Source organism: Amaranthus tricolor, chromosome 12, assembly GCF_026212465.1.
Source record: "Amaranthus tricolor cultivar Red isolate AtriRed21 chromosome 12, ASM2621246v1, whole genome shotgun sequence".
Classification (NCBI taxonomy): domain Eukaryota; kingdom Viridiplantae; phylum Streptophyta; class Magnoliopsida; order Caryophyllales; family Amaranthaceae; genus Amaranthus; species Amaranthus tricolor.
This window is the reverse complement of record NC_080058.1, coordinates 7,501-29,604: the sequence shown is the minus strand read 5'-3', so window position 1 is coordinate 29,604 and position 22,104 is coordinate 7,501. Positions and strand designations below refer to the sequence as shown.

Genomic DNA, 22,104 nt, shown 5'->3' with positions numbered 1-22,104 from the left:
CGCACTGCTATGTGCCTTCGCGTCTTTATCGAGAACGCGTCTAGACAAGCAGATCGTATCTTTTCGGCTTTGTGCAATACTAAAAATAATATAAGCACACTTACAGACTTTAAGTAATGGAAAAATAATAAATCAGCAGTATCACCAATTCCAAACAATTTTGACCAAAGGAAAATATCATTATATAAAGTCATATGCAATTGGATCAAGTGATCATCAAGCCTGCAAATTATTGCAATATGCACTATGCATGATGTCATTGATGAGTTCATTTTATATTATCCACCATATTCATTGCGAAGACAAATTCCACAACACTACATAGTAAGCCTGGAACTGGTTCTAGTGTTTTAGGCATCATGACTACACAAAACAATAGCTCAACCGGATTCTGATGAAAAGACTTACTGGTTTCATAAGCTTACAATGGAAGGTTGGTACAAAGGGAGGAACTTCGAGAAATACTAGCAATAAATAAAAAAATACCGTAAATAATTCATGAAATTCAAGATTGCAAGAATGACTATTTTCAAACTGTATACCACATTCAAACCTGTTGACGATTGGGTGACTCGAACATGAGTCTACAACAAACGTTTTCTAGAAGACAATGACGACTCGACGGTGCCTGGCTCAAGGGGTTCTGGATGTTTGATGTTTGAGTCCAAAAGAGAAAACGTCAACTCGGCGTTTCTTGGTTCCTTGAGAAAGTTGAGTCGACTTATTCCGCGTATCTGATGGGAAGCAGTTTTTCCTATGTTTTTTTCCGATTTATACTTGTTTTGTAAACCATAATCTCTCTTTGAGAAAGGACTACTATACAAACCCCCTCTAATTAGGGTTAGGGTTCATAGAAACACATAAGGGTTCTATGAGCCATTAGAAGATATTCTTGATTAATCTATATAATCTTACAATTTATAATGAAAACTTTTGATCTTAGAGCCCGTGGACGTAGCGATCACATTGATAGTGAACCAAGTAAATTCTTAAAGTGTTTTCTTATTGTTTGCATTGAATTTCTTTATGGTTTTCAATTATTACTTCCGTTGTCTCACAATTGTTTCCGACCCCTTATACAAAACCATAATCGCAAAAGACAGAGGAAATTTGAGTGTTACATTAAAATAAAATAAATAAAACAATAATAAACTTTAAAAATGTGAATGGAAATTTCGGTAGCAACTACCCTAAAAGTTGGACCTATGAAATGATACATACATAATATATAAAAATGATAACTAGAAGGCAATATTGGCCATAAGTAATGTATCATGGTGGTATGATTCGTCGCCAGCTTCTAAAACATCATGCCAAGCATGGATCGTGATTCCGGTGTCGACGCTTTTGTTTTAAAAATAATAAAATACTTTTAAACCAAACAAATCCATAAACCTATGCAGCGAAAAATATAAATAATACAAAGGAGGACGCAAGGCCTCATATCAAAGACATATACAACCAAAGTTTGCAAAAGACATAAGAACTACAAAATCAAAAGACGCTTGCATAACACAAGTTATGTTTCGCACTCCACTCCCCCAAAGCAATGCAAAAGATGCTCCAAATACATGATACGCCAGTCTATGATCCTCCTGCTGCTCAACATCAGATTAAGACCAATCTATCATAGCAAAACAATCATTGAAAGTCATAAAACAATCAAACATAAACACAAACAAGTACACGTCAGTAATTAACACCAAATATGATAAGGCCAACATACTAGATCACATTATGTTATACAACAATATAAATATGATTTCATAAGAAACAAGCACAACTAGTAACCATTTATCATCCATTTATACTTCTTAATCTCATTTCTTCGTGTCCAACACGAACAATGCGTTCCTAGGTGGAATGTAAGCCTTAACACTCCTCTTTTCAAAACCATAAACTTTGATAACACGTGTAGTGTTAACTTATTTAAGGACATCAACGTCTGACCATAAAAGCTTGTCTACCTAAAGTAAGTATAATCATAGTATATCCTTGGGATTCTTAACTCCCATAAGGTAAATCTTTCAATGAAAGAAAACCCTTGGGGTTCGCAAGACCCATGGGGCACTTCTATCTCAACTATAAATCTTCTACTGATAGATAAACTCTATCAATGAGAACCTTGGGGTTTGCAAGGCCCACCGATAACTCAATGAGAACCTAGGGGTTTGCAAGGCCCACCGGTAACTCAAACATACTCTTGCTATCAATGAGAACCTTGGGTTTTGCAAGATCCACCGGTAACTCAAACATACGCTTGCTTTCAATGAGAACCATGGGATTTGCAAGACCCTCCGATAACTCAAACATACTTTTGCTTTCAATGAGAACCTTGGGGTTTGCAAAACCCACCAGTAACTCACATATAAACTTTAATTCATATATAAAGGAACCATTCTGATTCCAAGTAAACATAATGTAATTCTATCAATAAGGGAATTGTGCTCAACTTCTAATAATACCTTAGTTCTTTGCATCTATATCATTCTCAAATCGAGAGATTCGCAATCAAAATCCATTCATATATAAAATTTACTTGCTAGTGCTTCATACTTCTTATACAATGCATCTAATCACAACTATCGATAATATTTCAAGCAATAGCATATAATAGTTAGTTACTACTTGTGCATACTTGCAATTGCAATTGCAAGATAAAAAGTTTTCACAGTCACCAAATATAACGTTCTTAAGCTTGTTTTATGAACTGGGCACCTATGCACGTTTAAAGTAAGACTAGTAAGTCTACTTGACTTCATTTAAGAGTTACTTGCTCTAAGAAGTCCCCCACAACCATCCTTACAAGTCACAACTTATATAAATACGCACTCTAATCATACACATAACATGTACTCATGAACTATACCATCAATTCAATCTAACCATAATATTAGTTTCCATTCAATTCTAAAACAAGGTATGTTCAAGGGGAATGAAAAAAATAATCTAATTCATACACTTTTGCAACAAAACAAGACTATATAGGCTTAAATTGTATAATGTAACGTACTACACTCAATTTCCATGATTCAATTCATGATAACTTAATATTTTTAATCACATTGGCTACATTCCTCAAGGTTTGAAGTGACAAAGAATAAAATCAAAGCAATTAGTAACTTAGATAACTCATAACACTAATTTTCTATGACTTAGCCGCATTACACAACTTGGGACAACAATTGAGTAAACTAACAATGGCAATTAGACCTCAAAAATGTACCCATAATTAACAAATTCTTCAACGAAAACAATTAACCACCAAACCAACAACAATGGTCATATCTATCACCATGAACATAATAAAATTAACATTTAACAACTATTAGAAGAAACTAACAACCCTAACCAGTTCTAACCATCAATGTCACCACCATTAAACAACAATAACACCTATTAAAAGGTTCAATAAGGCTGTCCGAATACTAAAATATAACCAAAATACACAAAATTAGTACATACTACCATTATTTCCATCCCTAATACAAACCCTAATTTATTCATGTTTAATTCACCATTTTAACACTTACCCATACCAAATTTTGTCAAGATTCAATAATTATAACACAAATAACATCACAATTCATATATTTTATATTATTACAAAGGGAGGGAGATGCTCACCAAAAATGGGGAAAAAAGAGAAGGACTGCGCTGCTGCGACTCACGTCGTGGTGGTGGTACTGCTGCCAACGGCTGCTGCTGGTGTTATTTTTTATTTTTTTTTTTGGTTCTTGATGTTGAGGAAGAAGAAAGAGAGGTAAGGAAGCATGAGAAAGTTAAGGGTTTTGGGGTTCTTTTATTGATTTCTTTCTTTCTTTCTATTTTTCCTAATTCAAAGCTCTAACCCATTTATATAATCATACATTTACTTACAAGCCCCAAATTAAGACAACTTTCAATATGCTAGCAGAATTTTGAATTACAAGTATAAGTTTAATTTGAACACCATTATTTGAGTAATTATAAATACACTCTTAATATAAATATGTAGACATTCATATACATATATAAATAATCGTAATAAACTAATTCAAAATAATTATTAAAATTAAAAAAATCTCTAAAAATCCTTATTACAAATAAATAATGATGTAATAAAATGATAGGGTGTTGCAGCTCAAGTTTAAACCTAGGGGAGTTTTTTTTTAGGAATGGTAGGAGATTCAACAATAACAACTGAGAAGTTTATTGGGAAGAACAATTTTGGCTATGGCGAATTAAGATGAAGGTTCTATTAAAACAACAGCAAATCTGGCATCCGTTGATTCCAAAAAGTGCAGCGTCTAAATTGGTTTCTGGAGACGGACTTACTGACGGGCAGTTAAAAGCGATGTAGGAAAAGGCTTATTCCACCATCTTGCTAAGTCTTAATGATCATATCTTCACGGAGGTTGCTGATCAGGGAACAACGACAGAATTGTGGTTGAAGTTGGAGTCATTGTACATGACTAAGTCACTAACCAAAAGGCTATTGCTGAAACAACGGTTGTTTAGCCTCCGAATGCAGTCGGGTATCCCTTAAGAGAACATCTAGAAAAACTTTACTCTAATTCACTTGACTTGGGTAATATAGATGTAAAAATTAATGTTGCGGATGTTGTGTTGATATTGCTTGTGTCTCTACTGTCTAGCTTTGAGAACCTTGATGGAGACTTTTGTTGTTGGTAAAGACTCATCGACCTTAGAAGAAGTGAAGGCAGCACTTCACTGTTATAACTCGGGTCCAAAGGTCCAAGGGCATTATCAACATCACACTATTAATTAGTCTTGATATTTTGTAATTAGAATAGTGTTAATTTTTAATTGTCTTTTGGGGGCTTAGGCTATATAGAGCCCCCCTTGTAATAATTGAGGAGCTTTTTGATTAATTGAATAATAAAGAAAGTCCTCTGGGAGTTAGTGGGCAGACTCGAAGTGTCCATTCTATCCAATTTTGGTAACTGGTCCAGCTGATCTGTTACAATGGTATCAACACGGTACGATTCCGGTGACCGGAAATTGCTGGCGACGGCAAAAGTCCAAAAAATAGTCATGAAGATGATCTTGATGAGTTTCTTGAAGGTTTTGGGCCTCAAATCTCTCCTTTAGACATACTTCAAAGGACTGTCCAAAATGGTTTCATCCAATCATTCAAACCCACATCCACCCATGAAATTTATGAGAAGTTTGGAAAAAGAATTTGTGAAATTTGTGATGAACATGTTGATTCGGAACATAGTCACAAAGGATGTTCACTCCTCATCCTACATCAAGAAAGGAAAGATGAATTAATGGCATTTGTATTTCATAAAGAAAGAAAGAAAGATGTCCATGAAGAGAGTATAAAGGTTGAAGTTAAAGAGAAGAAGGTAAGAGAACTAGATAAATGTAAGGTTCAACTTACAGATGAGGAAGAGACATTGAAGAGCCAAGAAGGGAGCCTAAGAGTAGTGGAAAAAGACAAAAAAAGAAAGAATGAGAGAGGGTGTTTGGAAAAAGAAACAGACAGGAAAAAAAGGAAACACAAAAAGATAAGGAGAAAAGAGACTATTTTCCCAGAATATTGCAAATTAAAAAATTAATTCCCACTTTGCTTGAAATGGGAAACTATTTCCCGCATTACCGTCCACGTAGGATAGTTGTGAGAAATTTTTTTTTTAAATTTTTTGAATATAACCGCTACATCAAATGGCGGTTTTGTTTAGGGATCTGAAGTAAACCGCTAGAAGAAATGGCGGTTTGTGAATTTTTAATTTTTTTTAATAAAAAATAAAAAAAATTAAAAAAAGGGTAAACCGCCACTTGAAGTGGCGGTTTTGTAGCAGTACAAAACAGCACAGCAGCTTCGAGCAGTTGTTCACGCATTTCATTCTCCTCTTTGCTTCTTGCTGCCGGTATTAGTGTAAGAAAAAAAAATTCTTCACTCTCATTTACTTCAAATTTACAATTCCTCTCATTCAACTAAACTAATCAACTACATTCCCATCTTCTCCTTGTGTACTACTCCATTTTCAACCTCATTTAAGGTATGAATAAAACCCTAATTTTTTTTCAATATGCAAATTGTTTTTTTGTTCATTATTATTTTCAATTGAAGTTATAAATACGTTGATTGTTTGTTATATTCTCTTGTTTTCATGATATAAGCTTACATTTTACACATTTGTAGTTGAATTTTAGGATTTGGTTTGTATGCATATAAAGTGTTTGATGAAATGCTTCAATGAAAGTTTATTACTTTGTAGGGTTAGCTTAATGGTTTTAGTATATATTCATGGTATTTTTACCTTTTACATTTGAAATGAACCTTCTAATAAGTGTTCTAATACCTTAATATCACAAATTCTTATATTCAAATTTACACTTCCCTTACTCACAATCAACAATTAAGTGTATGTGAAATCACATGAAAAACATGTTTGTATTTGCAGAATATGGATCATTATCCCGTTATAGTGTATTGGGGTGGGGAAGTAAGTTAAACTGGATCCGATGTTGGGTATAATGGAGGATTAAATACAGTGATGTTTATCCATCGTCAAAATACGACTATTGAGGTGTTTGTTAGCAAAGTCTATGATGTAATTGGTTGTGATCGCAACTCTTTTATGTTAAAAATGGAGATGAAATACCCGGTGACTGGGAGTCCCGATTAAGAATGATGAAAGCATAAGTGCTTTTGCTTATGCGGCATCACAAGCCCCTGGAACGACAATGGAGGTTTATGTTGAATTGGTTGCAAATTTGGATAATGCGAGGGAAGTCATGACTAGCATGGAACTTCCAGAATCAGGTACTAGTGTACGCCATGATACATTCACAGAAATGTTAAGTAACCCAAATTACATTAATGAGCACTTAGATGAGTTTACCTCTCCAACTCATTCACGTGGCATTGGTGGTGGTGTAATGAACACCTTTTCCACGAGTCACTTAAGTAGGCTTAAGGCGAACGAGGTTGACTCTTTAAATCAGGAGGATGAGCATATTGATTCTGATTCAGAAGAGGATGATGAAAGAAGAGAAGCTCTAGATGCAGCGATTAGAGATGGTGCTCCATCTCAAGATTGGCTTAGAATTGATGAGGTCGAGTCTGATAAAATTTATGATTTTTATAACACTTATGTATGTAACAGCGATCATGGCGATGCCGGGCCCAGTTGATCCATCAGTGCTTACGCTTCAGGCGACACACAGGAGCGTAGCTGCGTGGGAGGGCTCCACTGCCCAATTGGTTACTCGTCAGCACTACCACGCGAGTACGTTACAGTGGGAGGTGGATGACAGGGTATTAGAGGTAGTCGAGCTAGCTGGTTTCAGATACATTCATAGGTTGTTAGGCGGGGACTTAGAGCTCGATCGAGCTCTTATCACTACATTGGTGGAGAGGTGGAGGCCGGAGACTCATACCTTCCACCTCACAGTTGGCGAGGCAACGATCACGTTGCAAGATGTGGCAGTTATAATGGGACTGCCCATTGAAAGACAAGCAGTGATAGGTCATGGAGAGGGAAATTGGACAGCATTAGTTCATGAGCTACTAGGGGTGGGGCCTGAAAACCCTCAAGACCCCACACATTCGAAGATCATCGTTAGATCGTCATTGAAGCTGACTTGGCTCGAGAGCATTTTAGCGCACTGGAGGATGACGCGGATGATGTGACGGTTGATAGACATGCGTGAGCTTACATCTTGTACCTGTTTGGATGCATCTTGTTTCCAGACAAGAGCGGCGACTCGGTACAGTTGATCTATCTCCCTCTACTGGGAGACTTGGAGCGCGTAGATGAGTACAGTTGGGGAAGTGCTACCCTAGCGTATCTGTATCGTAACTTATGTCGAGCATCTTGTAAGGGTGCCAAGGACATTGGTGGCTGCTTGATGTTGTTACAGATATGGTCATGGGAGCACATTCATATAGGGAGGCCCATTATTCGGACGATTCGACCCGATGGGCAACATGATCAGGAAAATGACGCTGATGATTTTGAACCGGTGTTAGGGTCACAGCATCGGCGCGGGATGGATCCTTTAGCAGTAAGGTGGCAACACTCAATTCACTATTCAAATTCATAAATTCACTATTTTATGATACATGAAAATGTTAAACAATGTTTATTTGTTTGCAACTGGCTTCGCGTATATCTTTCGAGATCCCACTCTCCACATATTCTCGTCTACTACAGAGACGCACTTGATCGACAACGGGACGAGCAGGTTATTAACATTTACTATTTGTATTAGTTATGAATAAATTGTATATATTACTGAGCATATTCATTTTTATTACAGATGACATGGCAGCCTTACACAGCAGCTAAGATGGAAGCTCTACCGCACATATGTACATCGGGCCACGAGATTTGGAGATCGCGTTGTCCACTTATTTGCTTTGACATCGTCGAGCTACATCTCCCGGATCGTGTCATGCGTCAATTCGGTTTGGAGCAGGTCATTCCGCAAGCCTATGACACCCAACCTCAACTACATGCGATCGATAGGAGGACTGGGGACAAGAACTACCTCGTACGACATAGATCGTATGTAGATGCGTGGAATGACCGAGCATCTAGATTGGTTCGAGGAGATAACTTCACAGGTCATAGCTCTGCTATGTACATGAGTTGGTACAAGCGTATCTCCATATTACGCCTAACGAACACCACATTTGCGCAGCCAGGATCACATTACCATCCGACATCTACGTTACAGTAAGTCTTCTTTCAACACTCATAACATATAGTAATAGTTTTAAGTGACTCTTTTAACAATATAATGATAACAAACAAGCTGAGCGCATCCGATCGGTGCTCATACAATGCAATGACACGATTCAAGGGGCATCTACATCGCCAGTTGATGTGGGGTATCGGCTATGTTCTCAGACCCTAGGCTCCATTAACGCGTCGTTGACCGATGCATTGAGTCAGGCGGGTTATGAGTACTTCATACCGACTCCACCCGTCATTGGCGAGGTAGATGACACATTCCACACTCCTTCTCCACGGAGTTCAAGCCCACCGAGGTAGCTCTTCTGGAGGATCCAGTTCTCGGTCCACAAGAGGTCGCTAGCGTTCAACTACTCGAGGTCGGTCTTCTAGATCGCCATCGACATCCGGTACTATGTCGCCATTCGTTCCTCCAGCTTCCATCACCACTTCTCCTCCACATCCATCGCCTCCGCAAAGGATCATCACATATCAGCGTGCTAGTCAACGACGAGCTCTTGCTCTTAATGTCATTGCGGAGGTTGACGAGTTCACACCATCATCATCCACCGGTGCGCAAAACAAAAAGGGCGCCGGGGGTTGTAGTTTAACAAACTTTGTACATTCTTATATGATTTGATCTTCTTGTATGACTTTCCATGATTGTAATATATCTTCGCATTATTTTCATAATTAATTTTTTTAAATCAAGTTGGTTCGTAATTGATTATTATGGAATAGAACTAGTTTAATGCAGGTTGCGTTCAATATTACCAGGGACCAAACCGCCACATGAGATGGCGGTTTGCCTTGACCAAACCGCCATTTCATGTGGCGGTTTAGTGCTTAAGGCAAACCGCCATCTCAAGTGGCGGTTTTGTCTGAAAAATAAAAAAAAAAGAAAACAAATTTCCACATGGACGGTATTGTGGGAAATACTTTCTCACATAATGCAAAGTGGGAATTATTTTATTTTTTAGCAATATTCTGGGAAAACTTTCGAGAAAAGATGAAGGTAAAAAAAAGGGAACAATAGGGATAAATAGGAAAAAATAAGAAGGGAAAAGAGAAAGAAGGTAGGAAAAAGAAAAGGCAAAGAAATAGAGTACTTGGGCTGAAGGCGCGTGGGGCAGCACGTGGGGCGGCACGAGTAGTGGCGCGTGGAGAAGTGACTGGAAACGTGTACCAAGGAAGAAACGCAAGAGGAGAAAGCGAATCTCGGATATACAGGTTGATGAAGGTCGACAGAATTTAAAGACAGAGGAAGATAATATTTTTAGGATTTGTGGTTGTGGGCTCCCTAGAATTCGATGGTGGTACGCCGGCGACAAGAAGACGGCAGACATGTTCTGAAATTTTTGGCGGCTCACTGGGAATCGGAGGCGGCTTACCGACAAAAGGGAGGAGAAGGCTATTATTTTTAGGGTTTGGGGCTTTGAGGTGAGAGATTGGAAAATGATAGAGGCATTTGTGTTGTACGATGTTAAGGTAGCCCGAAATCTGACCGGTGAGAAAGCCGAGGATGGTGGGCTCACTAGAAAAACGCGGCGGCAGGTCGGCAAGTGGAAGAAATTGGAAAGAAAGGTTGATATTCTTAGGATTATTGTAAATAAAGGAGAGAGAAAGGGGAGTAAGAAGAGGTCGCCAACGCCGAGAGAATTGCCAAATCGGACGAAAAGGTTAGACGATTCACCATGAAAAGGCCACAGGCTGTCGGAGTATGGGAAAAAAGCAGTATGGGAGGATAAAATGTTAGGAGAGAGAAAGGGTATTTTTAGGGTTTTGGAGTTAGCAGGAAAGAAAATAGGAAATGAAAGAGTTGACTGCAATAGGGACATCGGTGATGGCATCACTGATGACGTCAGCACAATGGCAAAGGATTGGGTTTCTAAAGAGATTCTGAAAGTAGTTTTGATGGCTATCTTTGATCGCATCCCTAAAGAGACGCCCATCTGTAAGCTGAAATCGCTAAAATCAGCTGCTGAACATGCAAAATTCCGTCAACATGCTGCTAAAGCTGTGCTTGCTAGATTGAAGCATAACAAACTCCCCAGTGAGGATGAAGCAAAACGGTTTTCCAGCGTGCTCATATACTGTGAAGTCCAAACTTTCAAAGAGGAAGGACATACATTTTTTCTGGAAGATGGCAATAATCTTCTCACAGTCATCAAAGCCACCAAAAAAGTATGGTCGTTCAAGAAGGCTAGATTATGTTACTGACTTTATGCTTCCAAGTCTCTCGAAGCACAAAGTTAGATTTGATCAAGAAAGTGGATGGGGTCAATAACTCAATATTGTACAAATCCTGTGATGTTCTCAACCTTAGTTGATGGAAGCCCAGCTAATTTTTTCTAGGCAAGGTGGAACTTCAGGCGGTCGGTAATGTTATAACTCGGGTCCAAGGGTTTAAGGGCATTATAACATCTCATTATTAATTAGTCTTGATATTTGTGATTTAAATAGTGTTTATTTTAATTGTCTTTTGGGGGCTTAGGCTATATATAGAGCCACCCTTGTAATATTGAGGAGCTTTTTGATTAATTGAATAATAAGGAAAGTCCTTCGGGAGTTAGTGGGCAGACTCGAAGTGTCCATTCTATCCAATTTTGGTAACGAGTGCGACTGATCAGTTAATTAACATTAGGGAGTTTCGTCAAAAAGCTATTGGTGATAATTGGGATACCAATGAAATGAATCAAGAAGGGGGACCACAACTGAGATTCACTTACTTTAAGAAGGGGACGAGGGCAAGCAAGCATAACATGAATTGAGTGAAAAGTTGTATCACCTTATATAGTAGTACTTGTAGTACTTCAATAGTATTTTGCTTTTTTCGATGAGTATTAGTATTATATAATATGGGATTATAATGTGTAGAATCATCTTTTGAATGTGTAATGCCTATGGCTATTTTGCATTAAATGCCTAAACCCTAAAACATAAACCCTTAAGTACCAACTTAGAACCCTTGCCTATATACAAGGGTTCTAAGTTGGTACTTAAAGGTATCAAGAAGAACACCCTCTATGTCTTTGAGGGTTTTACATTGTCTAGTTATGCAGTTTGTGCACCAGTGACTCACTAGGAGATGATCAAGATTTGACACATGCGGCTTGGTCATATGGGTAAGAAGGGGATGCAGTTGTTGTCCAAGAGGGGTCTTCTATCCAGTGTCAAGGTTTTAAACCTTCAATTTTGTGAGCATTGTGTGTTTGGAAAGAAACACAGGTCGAAGTTCAGTGTCAAGATTTGACAGTGCTCGTACATCCATTCAGATTATTGGAGTCCATCTAGATTTGAAGGTATGGGAGGTTATCACTACTTTGTATCATTTGTTGATGACAAGTCCCGATACATTTGCAGGCGCTACTTCCTTAACTATCGGCTCTTGGTCTTGGTCGCCTATGCTGGATTTATTAGCAACCTTCTTCATTATGGATTTAAGTGTAACTAGGGAACGTTCCAAGGATAGGTCTCCATGCAAACTAACCTTGTTGCCTTTCCAGTTAAATTGCATCATCAGTGTCTTCCAAATAGTGGAAATTGTTCCCAACTCGGTGAGCCACCAATCCCCAGTATGACATCTGAGTGACCTAACTCCAAGGGCAAAAAAATTTCACATATACTCAAGGCTCCTAGATCAAGCTCCACATCCCTACAACTCCCTCTTCCCATTTGCGTTTCTATCGTACCCAATGTAACATCAAATTCTTCCGTAGAAGTTACGATTAATTCTAATCGACTAACTAGTTTTAGTTCAATGAAGATATGGGTTGCTCTTGGATCTATCATCACCACCACTTTTGTTGCTCTAATCATCCCCACAATCTTCATGATTTTTGGATTATCAATACAACGAATTCAAGGATATACTCACCAGAAACTCCCCCATTTCATCTAATTCCGCACTGTCGACCGCGTCATCCTCCTCTTCCACCTCCGTCTCCCCAACAACCAACACACTTAATTCTCTTTTCTTGCAAACATTTTCAATTCTTCATTTCTCGTCACAACGGAAACACAATCCATCGATTTCCAGTCTTGAAATTTTTTTATTAGTAAGTCTCCTTGTTTTGTCGAGTTTAGGGCTTGGGGAAATCTGATTGCGATTTTGGCCACTGTTTCTTTGGCTATTCAGGTTTGGGTTGTTTTGAGTGAACTGGGTATTGATGTGGGTTTAGGCTCCTTTTTGGTAGGTGTAGGTTCTGCTAGTACTTTGTGGGTATTGGGTTACAAGTCCATTGGGCCAAAAATGTCCATTGTTTCTTCCAAATGTCGCAGCTTTTCTTTAATCTTCATGGCCCATTCAAGAGCCTTTTCCATGGTGTCCAGATCCATTAGTCAAAACTCGGTCTAAATCTTGACCTCCAATCCTCTTATGAAGTTTGCCAATAGAAATTCCTCACTTACCTCCTCATCCAAATTCGAGGAAAATTGATGAACAATTTTTCATATTCTTCCACATTTCCCTCATGCTTCACGGTGAGCCACTTTCTACCTTTTGTCCCAAAAAATGGCATAGCATCATCTTCTTCAACAACTTCCAACTGATAATGGGTTTCCATTTGTTTTCCCATTGAAACCATAAGAGAGCATCTCCATCTAAACCCACCACTGGCATCCACTGCCGCTTCAATCTTTTTCTTCTGATAATTGGTAAAAATCGAAACATCTTTCCGCCTTGACTATCCACCCATCGGGACCGTCGCAGAAAAATATGGAAACTCCAACTACCTAAACCTCCAATTGGATGCCTCATCGTGTCCATTACCGTTACCTATATGATTTCCCGAATAATCATGATTCTCAAACTCGTTTCTAATTGTATGGATTTTTGAATTTTCACCAAACGATCTTTCTTTATGCCTCAACCATTTTCTCTATACACACCAAAAATGAGAACCACGTCATTCTTTATCATGCACATTAAGGGATTAGCATATCCTAACAAGTCACAGTGCACCATAATGCAGATTACAAGAGGCCATGAAAACTACTCTACAAATGATACTCGTGAAATGCAGCTTAGTGCTTTGAGGGTAATGTATTGCTCATGGTAACCAATAAACTGTCCCCACCATGGAGCAAAACCCCATGAACTGAAGCCAGAATTGAGTAATTAGGTCTGACCATCATCATATCAGAATTCGGAAGCCATGTCACAGCAGTTCAAGATCAAAATCCACTGATTCTACACTTTCACATAGACGACTCTTTAAAAACTTCAATTGTTTCTTCATTTTCTTTTTGTCGTTTGTTGCTGGTGATCCTGATGAGTTGTTCACTCCACCACCACTTGAATGACCCATATCTCCAATAAGAGACTTTGCTAATGAAAGCTCGAACATTTTATAATCAGCTGAGGTTTTGGATTTTCCTTTGGCCAAATGTTCAACCACCTTTGATGTGGGAGGTCCATTTGTATTCAACTTCAGCTCCTTCAGATTTTTCAAAATGATATTTGGTAAAGCTTTCCCTTCACCCCCGCCCCCTGGATCTGCACACTTTTCCTTTCCTTTTTTGAAATGCTCGCTAGCAATTGTTTCACCAAACTCTCCTCTTCGCCTTTTTTCATTACTGTCTCTCAAACCAGTCTTATGAGCTTCCAGAAGTTCCATTTGCTTCTATGGATTAGGGCAAAGTTTAGCCAAATTAGCAATAAGATGAGCAAGACCAAACTGATGGATATATGAAATATATTCTCCAGCATCAATACCACCCTTGTGATATTCTTGTGAGATTATTTGAAGACGGTATATTTGTCCTTGCCAAATTCAAGGAAAGCACGTATTTTCTCAACAAAGGACTTGTTAGCAGCCTGACTGTCTTCTCCTTTCTGTGTGTTAGATGCTAAAGGGCATATAGATTCTTCATCAATGAGATTAGAAGTTGATGAAGAAGAGTCCACATCTTCAACACATTTAGACCACAAGTTTACAGAACTAGCAGAAGCAATGCTACCAGACAATGGAGTTAGCAGATGAAAAGGGATCTTGGAGCTAAATGATGTGGAGTGACCAACAGACAATGATCTGATTTGAGGTGAAATAGATGGACTAGAATGCAATAAAGTCCTGAATTAATAACCCAAGATGCGAAGAATTTCTCACTAGAGTGTAACTGACACCAATTTCCTCTGACTTCTTTATAAACTTGCAGCGCCGTATTTTTGATGATCTAAGAAGCGGAGGAAAAGCAGAACCACTCATCAATAAACTTCATCAGTTGTCCTATGACCATAAATCTCTTGCATAACTGATGAAGCAATAAAGTGGAGTTGGTTATGTCACCACTAGCTAAACAAGCTAAAGAGAACTGACGGTTAGAAATGCCTGGAAAAGGAAAAAAAACTTTAAAATGACGAACTTCCTCCCCCCTTTCCCGGAGATGAAAGCAAGTATGTAGCTGGAGGATATATATATAGGGGTGTTCAAAACCGGATACCAGGTCGATCCGGATCCGGGTACCCGCTTTTTCGGATACCTAAAAAAAAATTACAAACCTGATACCGGGTATCCGAATTTTCATAAAGAGCGTTTCGTATACGACCGGAATACCCGGTATTTAAACCGGGTACCCAGTCCGATTATCAGGATTTGGTTTAACCACGTAAATTATCCGATTTTTAAAACCGAATACTTTTGAACACACACACATATATATGTATATATATATATACATACATATATATATACATACATATATATATATATATATATATATATATATATATATACATACATACATACATATATATATATATATATATACATACATACATATATATATATATATATATATATATATATATATATACTCACACACATATATATACACACACACACGCACACACACACACACAAACATATATATATATATATGTCAAGACTCAAGTTAGACCATCTATACAATATACTAATGAAGAAACGATTACAACACATGTCGAATTTACATTAAAAAAATTTTCCGCTCTTTTTTATTTTCTTATTCGAAAAATATTTTTTAGCCTATCATGTAATATCATCTGTTAGATTTGTTTAATTGATTAGTTACAAAAGATTTTAAGACTGTTACCTTATTAACTAATTTTTTACCATATACAATCATCGAAAATATGTAATATCTTTTAATTACAATGGATAATTATCGAATAACATATTAATTATTTATGTAAATTATTAATTTTTATTAAAATAAATTTGTAATAAATTAAGAAAAGAAAATAATTTTGAAAGTTTTTCATAGATAATCCTATATATTACTTACATGGCTATATTAAAAAAAAACTGCACAAATTAAATAGATTACACATTAATTATTCTAGTCGGTGTTCTTGTTCTATGGCTTTTACTCGTTCTATTATTATTATTGTTGTTTTCTTTTTTAATTGTTATTTTTACTTTATTTTATTTATATTTGCATTGTATTTACCTTCATTTTATGTTTAAGGGTCACGCTTGGGCGATACGATGCAAGCATGCGAAGTTACCTTCAGCCTCACTCGACCCTAGACGTTGCAAAAACCTCTCTTATTCTTTCTCGAGTCGGGGAACTCTTTGGTCACGCTCTCCTTTATGGGTATGAGTTGCCGCCATCCTTCCCTCCCCAGACCCTGACCATAGTTTTCTATGGTCGGGATACACTGGGTAAGATGATGATGATGATCGGTGAAATAAATTTCAAATGATAATTTTATCACCTATGTTTGACAAGTTTATAATACATAAATACTTGAATTAGTTATATGTTAATTATTAGAGTAAAAAAAATGTTCTTTAGCCTTAAAACTTAATTTAAGGTTTTTCAAAGACATTGAACATTTAAATTATTTTTATATTATCTTTTATGTGTAGAAATTTTCTACTATTATTTTATGTAAGTACTTACAATCTATATTATTTAGTGCATAATTTTATGATTATGTTTTATATAGTAATATATTAATAATATGTATCTCAATGTAATAGTAATACTTTTACAGTTTTTAAAACAAATCAATTTATAGTTTCAATATACTTAAAAAGTTAAGAGTCATATAATAACTTAATTACACATATAAGATTACTAATTTTTTATTTAAATAATTCATAAACTCTATCTAGTTTATATTTTAAAACACATGAATCAGAATTCATTTGCAGAGCATATGAAACTTCTACCAAAGAAAATAGAAAAGAAAAAAAATATACAACACACCATCATGTTCTGAAGTTCTATGTCTTTCTGGAGTTGATATTCAGATAAGCAAGAGACCAGGTCCTATAGAGTTTACTCAATAAATATTAACAAGACCATTTACAAAAGTATAATTTGTGATCAAACTACAATAAACCAGGCATATGAATATCAAAAAAGCAATTTCAGTGATACCTGCAAAGCAGTTTTACGTTTACATCGAGACATTTTCCCACCATGCTCCAAGGCACTATGCCTCTTAAAAGAACCAAAGAATGCATGAACCAGTTGCTGTGATTTCAGTAAAGAAAATCAGCCTCAGGCTTCAGTGATATTATTGTAATGAAAGAATATATTTGGAATCAAAAAAAACATTTGCATCCTAGCCTCCGGTTCGTCTACATAATATTTTACAATCCATATATCGTTTCTTCCAATTTTAATACAAAAGATCAACTATAGCCTAGGTTTTCCTTGTCAAAAGAAATTGAGGAAGATGATGAAACCTTCATGTCAGCTTCTATAGAAAAAACTTTAAACTTCTTCTCAAGACATGTTTCATCCTCGCAAAGAAAATGAGCTTCACAAAACTGGTTCTAAAAGGACACATTTTTAATTGTAATTCAAGAACAAAAACAAAGTAGAACTTGAAACTTATTACATGTACCTAACCTCTAAGTCACTATAGTCCTTGAAGTATTCATATAATACTGCTTGCAATTGATACAATTAGACACATGTAGTTTCACTTAAACTGAGAACAGTAGGAAAACTTCTTTCATTAAGAAAGCTAATCCTACCTCTGGCATATGTCGCAAGTATAAATGTATAATGTTCAGTAGACATGTGAAAGTAAAGTTCACTATTACCGTAGAATGGTCTTCGCAGAACTTGCACAATGGATATCCAGTAAACCCACATCCTTTACCATCAACTTCTGAATCACCACATCTTATATGTTGCCTTAAATGTGCTCGACTGTATTACTTTTGCTCGGTTATGAACACCTACCTCAAAGTAGTAACCAAAAAATATCAGAGGGCTGAGGCCATACTGCCATAAACAAATCCAATTAAGCTACCAAGAGACATGCATACTAAACCTTTCTTATCCAGTCACGAAACATGAGTACTTATTTGTTAAAGCAATTGTACACTCTACAGATTGCAAGTTATATGGTAAACATAAATGTCAAAGATAACTCTCCCCTCAATGATCCACATTTGTACATCAATATTTTTCACATGTCCAATCATCTAACAGCCTTAAGAATATTTTCAGCCAAATTAAATCAGAGTTCAGTTTAAAAATTCAGTTTCCTCATTCTTTCCTCACAGATCACGATAACTTACTTTGAGCAAAAAATTAAAAATTTGTAGTTGCCACTTGCCACAAATCTCATAATTCAAATTTGGAATTGGATTTATATGTACACAAGAATTAGACTGGTGAAGCCAATTTTGACACTTACACAACAAATTGAAAATGGAAATCCACCATTGACAAACTTAAACCTTCATACTTGGCAATTGACACTTACTTCCTAACTGCCATGGTTATCAGAATCTCGATTCAAATCCATGACTATATGGCTCTAGAATCCTACGATCTTTCGATCCAATACTAAAAGGGTAGCCTCAATGATAAAAAAATTATTAAATTCTAGCTTTTAATTACATATAAATCTAAGTCACATTATATCGTCATTACAATTATGAAAATTCATGTACTTACGCCTTCGAAGTTCATTAATGATTATTAAAAGTATTGCTTTTAATGAATTGAAAGATAGAGTCAAATAAATCTTATTTGCTCAAAACTTTAAGGATGAACTAAACTCAAAAAATATGACTGATAATCAATTATCCTATAGAATACCATAACATCTTTGTAGGATCTTACGATCCTACTATCTGATTCTACCACTTTCAATCATATCCTTTTATCGATCCTAGGTAAGATCCTTATTCTAACAACTTTGCTATTGTTAACTAGAAAACTCTACAAGACTACATTTATACAACCCTTGTTTTGCAATTTTGCTCATGAATTTGTTGGGTAATTATAATGGTTTAACTGGTCTGATCTTCATCTTTTCAAGCTATAAACATCGTCTTCAATCTTGTACTTGTGAGCCTTAATTTTTTTTTCAATCAACAATCATCCTTCAAAAATATTTACACTCTACCCAACTTAATCAATGGAACAAGTAAACTAGAATATTTCTTTCAAAAGTAATAAAAAAATGAGTACCAATCACTACCTAACAATCAAAACTTTAGTCAGCCACTTGGCAAAAAACAATTACCCATATTTATTCAAATTAATCAAATGAATTGAGATTTTGGTTTGAGAGGGAGAGAATGACGAGAAAGATTGATAGGTTTGAAGCCATTGTTGTAGCTAAGCATGTAGATCAACCAACACTTATCGAATTTGAAAAGGAGTCGGATACTTTTCTAAATGGAAGTATGCACTGTATATGTTGCCATTTCTGATGGATTGATGTCAAAGGTAAATTGTTTGCTCATTGAAAACCCATGTTACATGGACAGACTTTGTCTTTGAGTTGGTGCAGAAATGAGCATTCAACTCAATCTTGAGAAAAAAATACATGTTTTTTATTCTAAAATAAAGCGGTTGGGTATTATACCCATGTCTAAATCTCGAGGATCGGGTATATGAAGTAAAATAAAGAATCATGTAACAGAGTTGTACATCAAGTTCAACTTCTCTTATCATTGCTCGAAATGCTAACATCATTAACTGTTCTTGATTTACTTAATCCAAGAAAAATAAGATGTCAAAATGGTACTGATGATTATCCTCTTAATTTCGTAACATAAGTATTCTCATCAAACACTATCAAAGGTATTAAGTGTGTTCGTCATCAAGAACTAAATGCTCTGGGGTACCAAGTATGGGTTAGGAAGTGTGGGTTAGTGGAGTGATAAAGAGTGTAGGCAAGTGAAGAAGTGAATTTATAGTGTGCACTAGGTCTATATTAGACTTATTCACTTTTGAGTTAACAAGCAGAAACTAAGGACCTACAATTTTGCAACTCAACCACATTAAATACTTTGATTTTGAGCTTTACCAAAGACATGAATTTACTGGGGAGCACAATAAAATTAGTAAGCACTAAGTCTATGTTAGACTTTGCCTTAGTACAGACCACTTCTTTGACTAGGTGAATCAGCTCTAGATTCTGTGCTACATTCAGAATCGCATTATGATGTGGTTTGAAATGTTTTAAGAAAAGGAAGAAAAACCGTAAATCATAGATACATATTAATAGAGCTTGCAGCATTACCTGAACTGCCTCTGAGAGAAGTCTTGAGTCTTGACGGAAAATTGCAGATATTAGAGGAAAATAGAGTACTTGATCTAATAACAACACCAAAACAGTTCTCAAAGACCCTCCCTCCATCTAGCATGAGTCAATTCCTCCACTTGCGTTACCGTCTTACCAATAATCCTTACATGAACAAGTTCCATCCTTGAACCTATGAAAGCGAGCTCGATCCCTAACTATGATTTCACGATTATAAACCTTCGACACAAGCTTAATTAGAGTGTGGCAATCAACACATATTCGGAGGTTTTTGATAACTTGAATTGGAGTTTCCTGACTTGTTTTCAGTAACCCAAAAGCCACAACCATTTTCTCACTATGATAAGATAACACATACTCTTTATCCTCTTCTCCTATGTCATGCAATACAAATCTAGTCTCGGGAACATATCCATGTTCCTTAATCCTGTACATGATTTCATCTAGCTTTGCGTAGATCTCTTTCCAACTTGGGTGACTCTGATCACCATTAATAAACTTGTGCAAAACGCCATTAACTTCAGTGTAGCTAAATCCGGGAACCTTTTTCACATACCTCATTTTCATAGCGTCCCTAACTCGCCCTACATCATTCCACCTCTTATGTTTAGCATACACATTAGATAAGAGCACAAAATCTCCACAACTATCAGACCCCATTTCAACAAGTTTTTGTGATACAATTTCGGCCAAGTCCACATTTCCATAAGTATTGCAAGCACCTAACAATGTTTGCCAAACAACAACATCAGGCATCATTGGCATCAAATTTACGATTTCATAAGCTTCTTTAATCCTTCCTGCCCTTCCCAACAAATCGATCACAGTACCATAATGCTTCACATTTTGAACAATCCCTTTGCCTTCCATCGATCTAAATACTGCAAACCCCTCGTTAATCAACCCTGCATGGTTGCAAGCACACAATACCCCGAGATAAGTTATTGCATCAGGGCATACCCCAACATACTCCATTTCCTTAAGAAGCTCAATTGCTTCTTCCCCGTGACCATGCATTGCAAACCCCATAACCATTGTATTCCATGTAATTATACTCTTCTTGCATCTCATATTCCTAAACACATTATATGCTTTATCCACAAACCCGCATTTACTATACATATCAATCACCGCATTGCAAACTGTATCATCAATATCTAACTTCTCCTCCTTAATATAACACCACACTTTGTCCCCTTCCTTCAAAGCCCCCAATTGGGAACACGCCGAAAGAGCACCAAGCACAGTCACATCATTCGCTTTCAACCCCATCCTACGCATCCTATCAAACAACTCCAATGCTTCATCAGGAAAGCGCCCTTGAGCCAACCCACAAATTAAAGCATTCCAACACGCAACATCCCTCTTAGGCATTTCATCGAACACGTTCTTTGCATCCTCAAATTCCCCAACTTTACAATACGCATCCATCAAAGTTGTCTGCAAAAGTAAATCCAGATAAAATCCAGATCGAATAACCATCGAATGAATCAAATGCGCCTCAATATTCCCTAATGCACGTGCGCATGCCTTCAGGGTAAAAGAGTACGTGACAGCGTCGGGTTTCTGTGAACCCCGTAACATGGAGATGAAATGGGTAAGAGCGATTTGAGGGGATGAGGTCTGGGCATGGCCTCGAATGATGGAATTCCAATCGTAGGTTGATGGGTAGTCGATGTAATTGAAGATGACAGAAGCGTAAGAGATGTCACCATATGAGGAGATCGATGTGAGTTCGAGGAGTTTGGTGCGGGAGAAAAAAGAATATTGGAAGAGACCAGAGGAAATCAAGTGAGAATGGATTTGTTTGATGTGGGATAGAGATTTGCATTTTTTCAGTGCATTGTTGATGATGGTAGTGGTGGGTTTGGGGATCATGCGGTAGAGTTTGCGGCGGTGTTT

At 36.8% G+C, this 22,104-nt stretch overlaps 1 protein-coding gene and 1 pseudogene across 3 annotated transcripts in view; both read right to left on the bottom strand.

The window, feature by feature from the left end:
* Window positions 1-1,204: 1,204 nt before the first annotated feature.
* The window catches only part of LOC130796861 (pentatricopeptide repeat-containing protein At1g34160), a 20,924-nt gene continuing 24 nt past the window's right edge, over window positions 1,205-22,104 (bottom strand). Inside the window, exons 1-4 of one of the 3 annotated variants that reach the window (XM_057659276.1) lie at window positions 20,182-22,104; window positions 17,738-17,875; window positions 17,064-17,159; window positions 1,205-1,624 (exon numbers count right to left, since the gene is read on the bottom strand). The exon at window positions 20,182-22,104 is cut by the window's right edge and continues 24 nt beyond it. In XM_057659276.1, coding sequence (XP_057515259.1) covers window positions 20,335-22,080 — 1,746 coding nt within the window. In that variant the 5' untranslated portion in view covers window positions 22,081-22,104 and the 3' untranslated portion in view covers window positions 1,205-1,624; window positions 17,064-17,159; window positions 17,738-17,875; window positions 20,182-20,334. Of the gene's footprint in view, window positions 1,625-16,896; window positions 16,953-17,063; window positions 17,160-17,737; window positions 17,880-20,181 lie in introns of those variants that run through there. The other 2 variants (XM_057659277.1, XM_057659278.1) reach the window with 2 other exon arrangements.
* LOC130797100 (uncharacterized) lies at window positions 13,100-17,789 on the bottom strand (annotated as a pseudogene).